Source organism: Zerene cesonia, chromosome 11, assembly GCF_012273895.1.
Source record: "Zerene cesonia ecotype Mississippi chromosome 11, Zerene_cesonia_1.1, whole genome shotgun sequence".
NCBI lineage: Eukaryota > Metazoa > Arthropoda > Insecta > Lepidoptera > Pieridae > Zerene > Zerene cesonia.
Window position 1 is genome coordinate 2,778,990 of NC_052112.1, and position 16,274 is coordinate 2,795,263.

Below are 16,274 nucleotides of genomic sequence, written 5' to 3' on the forward strand. Positions count from 1 at the left end.
TTAAAAAACCTTACGTCTGGCTGTCATTAAGTCAGGTCTTGAGAGGTCTCAAATAGATTTATAATGGACTGTAATATTATCTAATAGCACCCTTAATGTTGCAGAATCACATCTCATCCTTTTTAAATGACATCCAAATTTTTACCTTAAAAATTAAATTACATTGGAATCATAGAAACAATTTATGTAATTAATCTAAAAAGTATTAGTTCAATTATACGTGTAATTGATCCAGATCCACATATAACTATTTTTTATTGCTGATACTGGCTAAATCAATGAAGCTTGAAGGAAAACCTTGGCGGTTAACATATATATTTATAAAATAAAAATATTATTAGTAGAAATTTAATATAATGAATATTATTAATATATCACATTGTATTATTGTACACGATGTTTTTGATATTTATATTGTTAAAAAGGAAAGTGGTATAAATAATATATTTATTAGTGAAAATAATTTTAATAATCTTCTTATTAATAATGAACAAATATCAATCACAAAAAAGAATCGCGCCATAAGATTGTAAAATATATAGAGAATTATATCTAGATATTGAAAGGAAAATCTAAACAATACATAACTTACTAATCTATCTCGTTTTTCATCATGCAGACATAACAATAAACGTTTATTTGCTCAAATCGGCATTTTAATCAAAAAGCATGTATCTCCGTCAAAGACAGGCATCGATTGTATTGAGATACAATCTTCATACATTACATTACATTACATTATATGAACGCATCAAAACTCGTTTGAATCGAACGCTTCCTTGCGATGCATCGTAGCATGAAATGTCAATCACTCCTAGATAATAAGAAAACTAAGACGTGATATGAAATTCTATAACATCATCTAAGTGCATACAAGGGAATGTTAATTCTTATCTTTGATTTCGATGTGAAATTGCACGCGAATGTATCGTTAATTTTAATACTTTAAAATGATTCATGATTATGCATAAATGTTGGCTCTTTCGAGTTCATATAAGAGCCTTTTTTGAATTCTATAATCATGTATTCAATCAAAACAAACCCACTATTTGATAAAGCATCCCCAAAAAGTGTCAAAAATTGCAACATTTGACTTTGTTAATTCATCTGCTAGCTGCTGTCATTTCAATATAACTACATTTTAGATAGGTACTATTATATATACCTAAATTAAAATGCATCCTAGTTTTATTTCTTAAATCCTTATATCCTAAAGCTTTTCAGCTTTGTCTCTCTCATAACATGTGTTTTAATTCGTATCGAATAATGAACATACTTTTTAAATAATAATAAAATCTATTAATATTAACCTTATCTCTTAAAATGTCTACATTGCGGCTGGCGACAGTAGGTGGGCACCAGCGTTGATACCTTTTTGTTTCTACTCACGTTAACTTAATTATTTAAGGACAACACGCCAACGTCTTTCGCTAAACAATTTAAATCACGTAATCCATTTGCATATGCAGCTAACTAGCACTCTTTTTGTATCTTTAGTTAACTTGAGCCTACGCAGTACTTTACAAACAAGTATCGATAAATTAGTCGTCTACTTTATTAATATAGTCTATTGCAACTAGTATAATAAATTTCACGTTACAAACACTTTGTTTTTTACAGTCCATTGAACTGAAATTTTAGTTGATATTTATAATTTGTTTTTTTTTTATGTCGTGTACGTAGGTCGAATGAAATTAATAATATGATTTTATTGTTATGCACTTTTTATTACTATTTATCCATAAAATACCTACAACAAATTTAATGAATGTTGTTTTAGTGAAGGAAATACTTTTTACGTTCTAGTTTTTATTTTTTTTAATTAACGTAATTTAATGCTAATATTGGACACGACTTATGGCTATTGTCAGCATTTTAGTAATAAAAAATAAACACTTTTTCCATAATAATAAATAGAAAAAAACGTATAGCACTGGTTTAAATTAAATTCTGCTAGTTTAGCTTATATTTAACCAGAATTACAAAAATTATTATAAATATTTATTGCTGTTTTTGAAGATAACGCGAACAAACCGTTGAATGGTCACTTGATAATATTCATTTCGTCAACGTATTTATATGACCTTTTTATTTTCTAAAATTTAGAATATAAATGAAAACTTTTTTTCCACCTGGGCACAATACATATTACCATAATAAGTCTTAAAATTATTATGTACGAATAATTTAATTGACAAGCGCATGTTAACTATTACAATTACATAATGCTAGTTACATAGATCTAGTGCAAAAAAAATTATCGGAGTATAAGATACTTTCTATCGAATGCGGATAAAGAAAGTTATATTAACATTACTGTTAATATTTATATAAGTGTTCCAATCTAAAATCGATTCAATAGTATATGTTCGTTTCAGAGGTTAAAATGATGATATAAATGAGTAATATAAATGAGAGATAAGCTTTTGGGTTGGTCAATTTGATATCTAAGGAGGTTATTTTTCGTTCAAGGAACTGTAACAATTTTACAGATATTCTTTCTTAATTTTATGACAACATGCCGGGGTTAAATGGTTATTATAGGTATATGTACGAGCTTTAGGTTCGAGGGATTTTGATTTTTTCGCTCATTTTAGCTTGCTATATCAACTTTTACAAATATATATGAAATATCATAAATACGATTAATTATTATCTTATATTAGAATTGGATGGATATAATTGTTATAGCTCCGTATAGTTAAAATGAATGTTTACTTTTCTTACCAATTTTATTTATTACTATGTATTTCTCAAACATTAGAGAAATAATTGATATGAAGAACGGCAATAGCTGGTAGGAAGTACATGAAATTATGACGAGTAGGAATTTATTATTATAGCGCAATATAATCAATTCATTTGGTATTAACAAATTGTATAACGCATCGGAAGTCATTGCTATAGAAAAAAATATGAAAACGAAATAAAATATGCCTTAACAAAATGTAACATATACTAATAATTTATTTTTTTGATACTTATTCATAATTATTGAATTGAAAAGAATTGTTGTTAAAAATAAATGTTGGATATAGTTTTATGGTGTTCATTTGAACATCTGAACAATGAGGCATTTTTCCTAAATTCAGTCAAAAATTACAGCAATCCGTTTGGAATCTATTAAGCTAGAGAAAAGCTAAACGCAGATACATATACAGAACTTTCATAGAAAAATTGTCTTTCGTATTATATCTTTCTTTGGTAATATTTATTTCCGTTGAATTTTGTTTACTTATTAAATTATACCCACAACAGTCTTAACAAAAATAAAAAAGCTTCAAATTGTCTCTAAGCATGAGATGTAGTGATTCTATTTTTTCAAAAGATTGTTGTAGATAGTTAAGTTATATATAATCTAGTAAGGACCTATATTGACCTTTTATTTACAACTACAATTATATCTGTACCCCGCGCGGTCACCCACGTCGTACATGATGTTGGCTGTGCATAATACATTATGAATGACAATGGTTTATATTGGGTTGAAATAACAATATTACCTTGATATCGAGAAATTTTTTTTAACCTATCCAGGTAAAAATATTTGCTGCATATTTATCTTTGGAACTGGCCTTAGTTGAGTCTCTAGAAATTGTTAATATTTGTAGTTTTCAATACAATATTGATCATACATATTTCGTAAGGAGACCGACATGATGAAAAGTCAAAAAGTTCGGCGACATTTGCCAACCCACCCTTGGCCAGCGGTAGCTGGATTATGGCCTGAACTCTCGTAGGAGGCTGGAGGAGACTGAAGTGGTTTAAGACGCGCAAAGCACCTCTAACAACTCTTGTGTTACAAGTTATGGGCGGTGGTGACCACATGACATCAGGTGTCCCACCTGCTCCTTTGCTTGCTTTGTCATAAAAAAGGTAACAAGCGAGTAGGATCACGTCATAAAACGATAGAATAGTTCACGCAGTAACTACCAAAAATGGGTCAAGGACTGGATTCTCGAAATTTCAAAATGCATATTTAGGATTCTTTATAAAAAAATAATAATCGACTGAAAAATGAATGAATGGAATTTAAAAAAAAAACTTATTTCAGGAGGATTTCTAGGAAAGACTTTCTAGGAAATTAATCAATCATACATTTTTAATTGTGCAACTGAATTCATTTCCTAATTACCTTTTAAGAATTTACAGAAAAATTTCATTGGAATCCAATTATAACAATATTAGTGATAGATTAACAGTCGTTATCATTAGGCTAATTCTTTTGCAGAACACGTAAACCCATAACAGGATCCAAATGTTCGGAGAACTCATGAGTGAAGAGTACAGCCGTATGCTAATGTGCATTAGTGGGACAGAGACGGCGAAAGTCGTATAGCCTTTCGCTTAAGTACTCAGCAGCTAAGAACAACGGACAAAAACTGTTATTGTCAGTGCGCTATAGAGCGCAGTACGAGCGTCAAGTTCCGATAAGTCACAGCGGTGACGAAAGTTTGTGTAGTTTTGGAAAATAACAGAAGATGGCGTTCAAGTGCAAGATCATAGCTTTCGCGTGTCTAATTGGTGAGTTATTTATAAAGATATATTGAAAATACCGTTGGCCATTGAAGATGGATACGTGTTTTGAATTGATTAAATAATTTTTATTATTTGTCTCTATATGAAATAAGTTTATATACCTAGACATTTGCTTAACATCTATAATGGGGTAACTGCCTACTCTATCAAGTAACTAGAATTGCATCATATCTTATTGTGACCTTGATTTTTAAAGTAGTTTATTATTTAAATGTTTTAACCATTGCTTCATATCAAACGTTGATTATTTAAAAATTTCTTTACGATAATTGCATGTAGATTTTTAATTTCGCCTTTAGAATTCTACACGAGTTTCTTCTACATCTCTTACAAATAGTTATTACATTAACCGTTCACTCGTAACAAAGTGCATGTGAAATAAATTAACTCATGACAGGTTTATTTCATTGTATGCAACAGCTGATATTTCAAGGATAAATATGAAATTAGAGTGTTAAGTGGCACTTGTGGCTGCTTGGCACAAACTTTCGTATGTTACACTCGATTAGGTAACGGAGAAACTGGCATATTGCCAAACTTCGCTATCGGTTTAGCATCTTGCGATGACTTCATTTACCGATATGAAGCAAAGCATACAATCAAGAATACAATGCTTTGTTTCTCATGACAAGCGACCGAATTACGCAATGGTCACCTTTCAAACTTTTGGCAGGCATAAATCGTCTATAACCACTTCATTGTATAACACTTAAACAAATTGTCATTTAGTTTGTTTAAAGGTGGAAATGTTTAGTCAGACAGATAATTTAGACAGCTAACAGGTTGTACATACATACTTTTAAAGTCACTAAGAAAGCTCAATTGACACGACCTTAAAGCGTCGCATAAAAATAGGAAGTCTGCGCCCGCGCCGGTCTCAAAGTTAACGACTTAATTATGTGCATACATACATTATGCAGGAAATGTACCTTATATGTCTGTTTAGTTTTAATTAAATTTTAACTTTGACATTCTTTATGAACAAGTGAATAATTTGTTTTGATAAAAATACGTATCATTACATTTCTGATTGATTTGGTATACATAAAGCGGATTAGAAAGGAGACCAGTCGCTTGTAAGAAGAATAACAAATACACATTATTATTCTTACATAAATTACACGAGATACATATTTAATTCCATGAAATAAAAACTAAGCATTTTATTTGAATGCCGGGTAATTTATAACCATTATCATTTAAACAAGATTTTAATGAAAATGTTAATTATTTCAGCGTTGGCGTCAGCTGCGGGCCCAAAGAATAGGAAACCAGCGAATCCAGCGCCAGCTCGCGTAGCCGCTTCAGACCCTGATACTGAAATAACGAGCTCCTGTCCCGAAGATGGCTTCTTCGCTGATGCAGAGCAATGCGACAAATACTACGAGTGCAGGTTAATAAACTTCTATAAAATCTACATTACACAGAGCACTACATTATAACAGCGCTTCAAATACAAACATGAAGCGTCAATATTTAATAAGTATTAACCGGTACTATCAGCAAAAGAAATATTCCAAGCCATTGACGCCTTATTATAAATTTATATTCTTATTTTATACATTCCAGAAACGGTGAAATAATTGAAAAGCTCTGCCCAGACGGCATGGTGTTCAACGATTATAACCCTAATGATGAGAAGTGCGACTTACCTTTCAACATTGACTGCTCTCAGCGCCCCAAACTACGTAAGTTTATTTTTATTATAGTTCTATTATTATAACGTAGGTCTTTTATCTACTGGGTATATGTAAACAGCGATAGTATTCTGTAAAGAATAGTTTTGTTCTAGAATTCGGGTTGGTGAACATTCTCGAGCCTTCTCCATATTTAATGAAAAACATGATGGGAATTCTAAAGGTCACGTTACACGTGAACGATGGCTGCACGTGCTTGCCATTTTAGTGTGACTGGTTGGTCGCATCAATTTAATCATTATTCAGAGCTAAAGGTTAACTTTGCTCAGAACAACTTTCCATTCTCAAGGGAACCGCGGCCTTGATGGCGCGCTGGAGGAATTTATTGATAACAGCTTTTGTAATCAAATATGAAGGAGGGTTTTTACACAATACAGAACCGTGCTGATTTCCCGCCCCATAAAATTGTCGTTATACATAAATAGAGTGGAATTTACTTTCTATACGTAACAAGTTAAGAAATAACGAGAAATTCTTGTCGCTTACGTTAGATTTTAACGGGAGTCATACGTACTTACAATTGAATAAAATTAATTACTACGGTTTTTACTTTTCACGGCTTACAAAAAATCTAAAATATATATACATAAACGTATATGCATGAGATATCTTTTTCACCTTTTCTAAATTTTTTTTTTACCATTACAGAAACGCCCATCCCAGCTCTGCACTGTGTCCGTCAAAATGGTTACTTCGCGCATGAGGAGCCCAGTGAATGTGGCAAATTCTACTACTGCGTGGACGGCAAGTTCAACATGATCACCTGCCCCGAAGGCTTGGTGTACAACGAGAAAACTGGTATCTGCACATGGGCTGACGAGGCTAAGAAGAAGGGATGCAGTGCTGCTGGTGAGATTTCCACATATATTAGATCTAAGATTAACTAACCTCTAAGATTTTAAGATTTGAAATCGTTCTAAGATTCATTCTAAGATTTTCTTTAGACTAATACTTAATTAGCATTTATAGCCAGGACAATGAAGTAAACTAAAGAAGCTAGGCTAGTTATTTCTCCACATTAGGCGGATAGCGCGATAATAAAACCTTATAAAAACATCTACTTAAACTGATTTAATCTCCTCTTTCTCAGACATATTCCAGTTCGATTGCCCACAAGTGAACGAAACTTTCGGGCTCACCCACCCGCGTTACGCTGACCCTGAAGACTGCCAATTCTTCTACGTATGCATCAACGGCAACATCCCACGTCGCTCTGGATGCAAGCTCGGTCAGGCCTTCGACGATGTTCAGAAGAAGTGCGAATGGGCAAGGAAGGTCCCAGAATGGTAAGCATCAAACCAACTAAATATACTAAACTATATCTGTTCTAAATTATTGTGAAAAAGGAGCGAACTGATTTTAATCAAGCGTTATAAAAATCATTATTTAGTAACAAAAGGTCAAAATGTTTTTTTTTAACTTTTCTTTACTAACCAATCGATATTTTTACAGCAAAGACTGGTACAAGGACCGTCTCACCGACGCTGAGTTGGATGCTCTAGAAAACCCCCCAGTAGCCAAGCCCAAGCCCTCAGGTGCTCCCTCTCGCCGCAAGCCACAGCGCCCCAAAGGCAAAGTAGCCGAAGTCGTAGTAGAAGAAATTTTAGAATAAAAATATAGTTTAGGTTGAATTAAGTAGTCATTTAATAAATATTTTTTTACACATTTATCTTATGTTTTAATTTTGGAATGATTGAGTTTGTTTGTCAATTGTGTGTGTATGTGTGTGTCTTATCATTAAAAGTTGGAAATTACAATCGACTGAAGTGCTAATAAAAACTAATAGGAAAAGATTTCTATATTTCAATGTAGAATTGAATTAAAACAAAAGAATTATAGCGCAATAGTGTAGGCGGTTAATTAATATTAATTATCTTCAAGCACGAAGAATGTTATATTAATAGCCTTGAATTGTAAAAGTGAAGTCTCGTGTCTAGTGGGGTATGGGGCAGATGATGTACATCTGTTTCACTAATCGATTTTCTTTATAGACAAGTAGGTGATCAGCCTTCTGTGTCCTGCCAGACCGAGACGTTGTTCTTTTTTGCTTAGCCACCGGGAAGGACTAATCAGGTTTTAGCCTTTTTTAGGCAGTTATAAGAGTTTTGAAAATTTCTTGTTTCATGGGGTTTTCAACAATTTTTTATTGACATAAAGTAGTATTGCGATTGCTCAAACGCAAGTATTACGTTAATAATTTAGTTTTTTTGAATAAAAATCATTAAATGAATAGTTGACACTATAAATAGCTTTACAAATAGACTTTTCCAAGAATTAAATTTTAATAATCTTTTAATTTATTCTATGTATGTGTTTGAACTAGATCGAATATAAATGTTTTTTCAAAGAAACGAAAAGTCGCAATAGCCGTTTAACTTATTAATAAAGTTATGAGATAACAAACATAAAAAAATCGAATTGACAACTTTTGAAGGCTTGAAGTCTTTTGAAGTCTTTAGAAAAATTGTTTATTTGTTTATTGCAGAATTCTCGATTTTCGAACGAAGATTCCACAAAGTTAAACGAAGATTTTAAAAATGACTTAGGCGGTGTTATGAGCTAAGGGACGATATGTATTTATGAATATTTATTAATTTTCCATATCACTGACATTTAATTGGAGTATGAATTTTATTAGGTAAAGTTAATGTCAAATAAGGTGAATAAAAGAAATAAGGTTTATGACGATATAATATGATTTTATATATCAATCATATTTGTCCATTAAATTAAAACAATTTACTTCAGTTAAATTTAACAAAAGGCGCGTTCATTCGATACAATTTTGTAATCATTGAAATAATGTTTTGTATTGGTTGTGATGGTTCTTAATCATCTCAATAGATGGCGTAGGGTGTCTCTAAGCACATAAAACCGAGAAAGTACAATTTACTTCGTAATTTTAAAGTGGGGTTTGATGGATAGTGAAGTAATTAAAATTATAAACGCCGAGAAAATTTTAAAACGTTTTATTTTTCTCATATACAATATTTATCTATTTACATTTCAATCATTCTTTATTTACACTGAGTATTATGAAAATATATATACAAAGACTTTAATATAAACAATATAATATAATATATTGTTAAACTACGGTAACTAATATCACGCACAAATGATAGGATATTTGTTGTCAGGTGTTTGAGAATTATATATTAGATTTCAGTGAATAGGTTAGGGATAAAATATATTAGATTTGATGAATAAATAGTAGGATTTGGTGGAAATGTATTCCAATTGATTTTATATTACAAAACGAAAACGAAATTGTCGACTGAATATAATAATATTAATCGAAATAATATTTTTCTTGTACTTTATTGTTAAGTTTCATTAAGGATCCTTTTTGAGTGTTAGTATACTCTATTCAAATAATATTATTTGAATATGTTGATCACGAAAGTAATTCTGATCCAGTGGCATTCCAATATGTCACTTTAATCTGATTCCTGCGAGTTTAGAATTGTGTTGTTTCAGCGTCATATTCTTACATTACAGATTATCGAGAAAGTCTTAACCTATACGTTTGAAACAGAGTTCCACGGACAGTCGTTTTCGTCTTGTATAAAGTTCTGATCAATTACGCGTGACCACAATGTGGTACAAGCTCGGGGTCTTCGCAGGTTAGGTTCTGGTCGTCAAAGACCTTGCCTTCCCCACAGGTGATGAGACGAGGGTTGCCTTCAACGCAGGTAATCAGCCTGTGGCAGTCGCCTGGGACGGGGAAACGGGGGAAGGGCCAGAATTTTGCTGATTGCGTGTTCGCTGGCACTTTGGTTGGGCATTTGAAACCGACGACAGCTGAAAGTAAATATTAACTATGTAATAAAGTAACTCCCCAAATGTGAGAATACAAAATGATAAAATAGTTTCTACTTGTATATTAAAATACCAATAGTAATAAAATTTATCATCTTCAACGTATGTATTTTATACAAATCAATGCGTTATATTTTTCGTTTATGGGCGTAAATGTCACAGGGAATATGACCAATTGAAAATAGTCTAAAACTTTTAAAGCTAAAATAAATTTTCTGCCCATACTCGCAATGAAGACCTCCACTTGTCATATAATGTGGACATTAAAATTGTGTATTGTGCAATAAAGCCTAATTAAACGCACAACTTTTTGCTATTCACCTTCAGGGTTACAGAAAGGTTGCAGAAGGTCTGGCCAGTTGCAGCCGTGGATTCTCTCGTCGTAGACCAAGCCAGGAGTGCAGGGCTCCTGGTTGGGGATACCGAAGGCGCACTTCACATAGCTGGTGGAGCACTCCGCGCTGTCTGGGTAGATGCCGAATTGGTATTCGCAGCCGGGCGTAGAGTATGGCGTCACTGAAATTATAAAATGATGGTTTTGTATTAAAGGGATGAATGAGTGATTATCTTTTGTTTGTTATTTGAACAGTTAAAAAACATTAAACAGTTGGGTAGATTTATTCTTAAAGTATTAACATAATCCATTTAAATATAATATGTAAAAGGATATATTTGATTAAAATATACGTGCTTAGTTTTAGCTCCCGATTTTTGGTGATGAGTAATAGAAACTAAGATTCTTCTAATACAATTTTAAACGCTACACTGCAAGAGACCCCTTATTCTCTCTAACAAAAATTATGACAGTAGTAAGTAACTCACAATCAGCTTTCCTCTCCCCACAGTCAACAGCCCAGTGGTAGTTACAGTGATTGTGTACAGCGCCCTTGCCGTCGAAGAGTAGCCCATTTTCACAAGTTTCCACCGTCAGCGTCCCGTTTGTGCATAGGAAGAACTGGTCGCACAACTCTGGATGCGCGTACGCCTGTGATTAATAATTATATGATTTAAATCAATCACTGACTTTTTAAATCCAAGAATAGGGGGACATTTATCGTAATAAATTTCCTAAAATTTCGCCGATCTTGTCGTCAATTGAGAGACGATTCTTTTAAACTAGTTCAATGGCCACTAAATAAAATACAAGTCCTACTAGTGCTATGATTTCGACTGTCATACAAAGAAAATTAGATAAATAGTGTGGAAAGTATTTGTGTTTTTCGTAATTTTAAATCGAAATAGAGATTATAACGTCGATAATAGCGTAATGTTTCTCTTATATATACTGTAATAGGTATTATGTATAAGTGGCATAATTAGATCAACTGATGGATTGGTTAGCACGAAATATACGGCACGAATTGGGTCGCGCAGTGGTAAAGTTTTGCACGAAGCATGAGCACCAAAACTGCTATTACCATCTGATCCTTACAAATACTATATATTTAATGTTACTATTTAAATTTCTACACTGTCATACAGCCTACATTTAAATGAGGGGAACATTTTTGAGTGAAGATAAGATATTGATCTTCTTAAGTATTTTATCTAATTAAAATAAGGAGCGTCAGGCATTTTATTATCTTATTATTATAAACATACTTGTTGTTATAATTACTACAATTTATTATTTATAAAAACATTTTTTTTTCACCAAAACAGTAGAAAGCAACGTCAATGTGTTTATGTTTATTAATCATTATTTAAATGTATATCAAATAGATACTAAAAATAATGAAAGAGGTGTGTTGCGCAACTTCAAATGAAAGCATATTATTCAATTCAATAGTTGAACTCAATTTTTATAATATTTTAAGTACGTTTACTGTTTATTTCATTTATAACTTTAGAAAATATAGGCAACATTTATTACATAAAAAATCCATTACCTGTACGCCGTATTGCTCTGGACAAGCTGGTGCATGTTGTAATAATATGCCCGCGTTCACTGTAATCAAAAAATATTTTCATAACAATATTGGATTACCAAAAACTAAATCACCTTCAAATATTCAGAAATATATCTAATAAAAATGGGACGGCTCGAGAGACCCCAGTATCTAAATAAAAAAAGAATCAATCAAATTGAAAACCACATTTTTTGAAGTCAGTTGTAAAAATGAATGAACCTACATGTGATAAAAACTACGTTGCGATTTAACAAATTATGTCGCTTTTGGGGACGCCGGTAAAAAAATATCTTGTAAACTGTTTTATACTTTGCCATGCTAAGAACTTTATTTCTATTCAAATTTATTATATTGAGTTAGGTTATTAGAGACGTGTTTTATATTAATTTTTGTTTGTCGAAATTACAAACAAATTTTTATATGACTCCAAATATCAAATTTACAATTAAAACCGTGAAATCTTTTAAAACCGCGCAAAAAGTTGATTGCAGGATAAATCAGGGCTAAACAATAATTATAGATAACTTTCATGATAATAAACGACATTTATGTGAGCAGCTGAAGCGTGTCGGTTGCGCAAGCGCGATGTGAGGTCGACTCCGACCAATCAAGTGTTTGGGGTTAGTTTTGATTATTAACTGATTGATTGCAGTTAAACAGGTATATAAAAGATGAAATAATTAATGCATATTTGCGTTTTTCATTTGCAAATTTATCGATTTAATGTGTAAACATATGCGTTGAGAATGAAATAGGTAAATGCTTTGTTAACGATTTTAACAATATAGGAAACGCTTTAGTGGTAATAGTGTAAGTGCAACTGTATCTTTCAATTGTTTTATGGTATTTTAAAACTTATTATAATAATGAATCGAATATACTCTTAAACTGGTTTAAATGAAAAACGAATACGAGATCAGATTGTAAAATACAGCTACTTTACGTGGTTAAGATGGTCTATAATTATAGTGTGATCACGATATCGTGTGACGTTAAATTGTAGAACCGTTTCTTATTACGTGTAGGTACGTATTCTGCTAAGATAATCAATATTTACGTAATACAACCAAGTAATTTCACAATATTTCAGTCTGTAAACAAATATTTAAGGAAATTTATTAGCTAATGGTCAATATAATAATGGATAGCGTACGATCGTTACAAATGGAATGACTTGCGTTCAAGAAGATATTTCATTAAAGCATTCTTTTACGGTAAGGTGTATATTATTTACATAAAAAAAAACATTTGAAATATAAAGACAGAAGGAAAATTAACAATATATAAATTAAATTATACCTCTCGTCTTTTTTTTCCATGGACATTAAATTATCTAATCAGCGTTATATCTTTTACCTTTTTATTTGATAAAAGAATGTAGTAATTAGTTTAAGCATTTATTAAAGAAGTTTATAAGTGAGGAATTTTATTCAGCATATCCCTTTCCTTATTTTAATTCAAACTATTAGTGAATAGACAATGCGTTAAATACGGAAGTTTATTAACTTTTATTATTATTCTAATGATTGAAACGCAATTTTACGCGTGTTAAGTGAACTTGAAATAATAAACTAGGTTATAATAATTTGATATAGCAATAATTACAAAAAGTATGTGACTTTATTCATAAGGTCTTGAAGTGTTGTATTACAAAACAGTTATATGATGAAAAGTTCTGTACGGTTGAGTAATTTCCACGACCTTGCGACATTTATTTATCGCTCTGAAAAATGCGTTCTTTGTCGTTAATTATAGCGCTGATATAAAATGTGCCTGTTAAGAGTTGAGATTTTATGCGTTGGTATTAGGTAATATGGTTTCGGAGCGAGCATTTTTATATAGGATGGAGTTACTTTCGTTTGTTAACAAAACTAAATTTGTAAGAGTTTATCAATAAAATTATGTTCACACGAGACAAATATTTTTATCTATGCGCTCATAGATTGATGACAGATACTAGAAAACAAAACAGAAAAAAAGAAATTCCGTCACGGTTTTTTTACATACATATGCTTTTATGCAATATGCGCCAACCAGAAATATGCTTTTCCGCTACGACTTTTAAAACATTATTTGCACGATAAATAGATACACATACTGTCAATTCCACTGAAAATAATCAAGAATAAGAGCAAACATTTAGTGGCACATGTAGCAAGCGAAAGTCGTACAAGCGAGTGGTCAGCCTTGGCGTATACGCAACCGCTGATAGCGGTCGTGATTAGATCATTCATACAACTGCATTAACAATGGTCATTCTAGCGTTTTTTATTTATTCTTTGCAAACAAGATCATCGTGCACGTTGGAAGCAATTTATCTCGATGTATTACTTATCGAAATTGGGCCTTAATCTTATCTATATATATAAAATTCTCGTGTCACAATATTAGTTACCGTACTCCTCCGAAACTGCTGGACCGATTCGCAAAAGATTTTTTGTGCATATCGGGAAGGTCTGAGAATCGGCCAACATTTATTTTTCGTGCTCCTAAAAGATAAGAGTAAGCCAGAACAGCGTTTGCCGGGTCAGCTATTTGTATATAAATGACGTGTCACATTGTCCGCAATGGACTCCAAACTACTCAACCGATTTTAGTCAAATTTGCACTGCATGTGCTGTTTGATCCAACTCAAAATAGGTTAGTTTTTATTATTTCAACTACGATAAATTACTACCCAGGCGGAGCCAGGGCGTACAGCTAGTTATATAATCGATTACCTATTTTGTGTTTCTAAAAGTTCTAACTAAATGCTTTAGAAAATACAAATGTTACGTCATATTCACGATTTGCGAATTACGAGTGATTTATATATAATCATAGATTAAAGACACCACATTTCAAAAAGACGCTTTGTCAACTTTAATATATAGAAGAATAGCGTATAAATTCGACCACGGAATACAAAGAACTGTCAGTCAATAACCATAAAAAGATTTATTGCTCAAGCGGAAGCAGAACCTGTTCATCTCGACCCTTATGTAACACCATGCTCAAGTTACATAGGTGATTTATCCATATATTTAAAACATGATACAACTGATTCTTACGACTGACTGTATGTATGGAAATTTAGAAGTTATCCATGAGAGTTTATATAATACATTAATAGTATTAACTATGATAGGATGATATATTCTTTGGTCATATCTATTCAGGTCATCTAGCCTCCCCAAATTTGGATGACTGCTCTATTTAGAAGTTAACAAAGCAGTTAATATTTTAGTATTATTATTATTTCACAATAGGCTAAGACACAATTTTTAACGTGATAATATAAAGTTCGTTGTGGGATGATATTTATTTCCATAGAACAAACAATATTTTAAGAATAAATGAATAAGATTCTAATATCGCTGAATAGATTGTTATAGTGTTTAAAATTTTTTTATTTTTTTATTTTATGCCTGCTCGTGGTTTGAAAAGCGATAATGAATAAATACTCAATATGTCATTATTATTCAGCAGAATCATCTCGCATAATTATTTATTTTATATATTAAGAACAAATGTACATTTAATATGAATATTCGTTAATTAAATAAAATTTATTCTGTGTGGGGTTTCATGAGAAAATGTTTAAATTGAAACTAGATTTAAGAGGAAGCACAATTGATAAAGTTATTGCACTGCGGAAGAAGAGCTTGCTTACGTAAGTATTTACTATTCTAGTCAGAGATGGAAGTGAAATTTCTTAGTCTGTGGTCAAAGACGTTAACCCCAGGGGCCAGGGTGAATCCTAACAATGCTATGTGAATAATAATGCTCTACCTTTATGGTTAAATTTGGATGTATTAGTGAGAGTATTAATAACTAATAATTTTTCATCAATTTACATATTTTTTATGATAATAAGTAATAATAGGTATTGAATGATATCAAGGTTTGTAAGCGGATGTTTTTTAATATTTTGATCATTAGAAGTAAAAATGTGATTATATAATCTATACTAATATTATAAAACTGAAGAGTTTGTTTGTTTGTTTGAACGCACTAATCTCAGGAACTACTTGTCCGATTGGAAAAATTCTATCAGTGTTAGATAGCCCATTTATTGAGGAAGGCTATAGGCTACATGCGTTCCACGGGCAAAGCCGGGGCGGACCGCTAGTGTATTTATAAAGTTATCCATTTATAGTATATATACAGGCAAAATTTGTGGATTTGTCTTGTTTGTGTGAATGTATGACATTGTGAGGATTAATCTGGTACGTGTTCCTTGACTGCTATAGCCTATACTTAGTCTGGCCATAAATACTGTTACACTTAATTATAAAAAAATATTACATTTGAATTTCGAATCTGT

General features: G+C 31.8%; 2 protein-coding genes across 2 annotated transcripts in view; one reads left to right on the forward strand and one right to left on the reverse strand.

Annotated features, from left to right (window-relative positions):
• The first annotated feature begins 4,352 nt into the window (after positions 1–4,352).
• Positions 4,353–7,858, forward strand: LOC119830258 (protein obstructor-E). Its single transcript, XM_038353211.1, has 6 exons — positions 4,353–4,524; positions 5,776–5,932; positions 6,109–6,227; positions 6,885–7,085; positions 7,327–7,522; positions 7,689–7,858. Exons 1-6 carry the CDS (start codon positions 4,482–4,484, stop codon positions 7,846–7,848), a joined length of 876 nt encoding a protein of 291 aa, XP_038209139.1. The 5' UTR covers positions 4,353–4,481; the 3' UTR covers positions 7,849–7,858.
• A 1,685-nt stretch (positions 7,859–9,543) lies between these two features.
• The window catches only part of LOC119829968 (protein obstructor-E), a 13,342-nt gene continuing 6,611 nt past the window's right edge, over positions 9,544–16,274 (reverse strand). The window contains exons 2-5 of the mRNA XM_038352736.1: positions 11,948–12,006; positions 10,881–11,043; positions 10,380–10,574; positions 9,544–10,040 (exon numbers count right to left, since the gene is read on the reverse strand). Of these exons, the coding sequence (XP_038208664.1) occupies positions 9,820–10,040; positions 10,380–10,574; positions 10,881–11,043; positions 11,948–12,006 (638 nt within the window). The 3' untranslated portion in view covers positions 9,544–9,819. The remainder of the gene's footprint in view (positions 10,041–10,379; positions 10,575–10,880; positions 11,044–11,947; positions 12,007–16,274) is intronic.

Excerpts from the sequence above, each read along its gene's own strand:
- LOC119830258 (XM_038353211.1), top strand. The coding sequence starts at position 4,482 with ATGGCGTTCAAGTGCAAGATCATAGCTTTCGCGTGTCTAATTG. Across the intron at positions 5,933-6,108 it reads GACAAATACTACGAGTGCAG|AAACGGTGAAATAATTGAAA; the intron begins GTTAATAAACTT and ends TATACATTCCAG. Across the intron at positions 6,228-6,884 it reads CTCTCAGCGCCCCAAACTAC|AAACGCCCATCCCAGCTCTG; the intron begins GTAAGTTTATTT and ends TTACCATTACAG.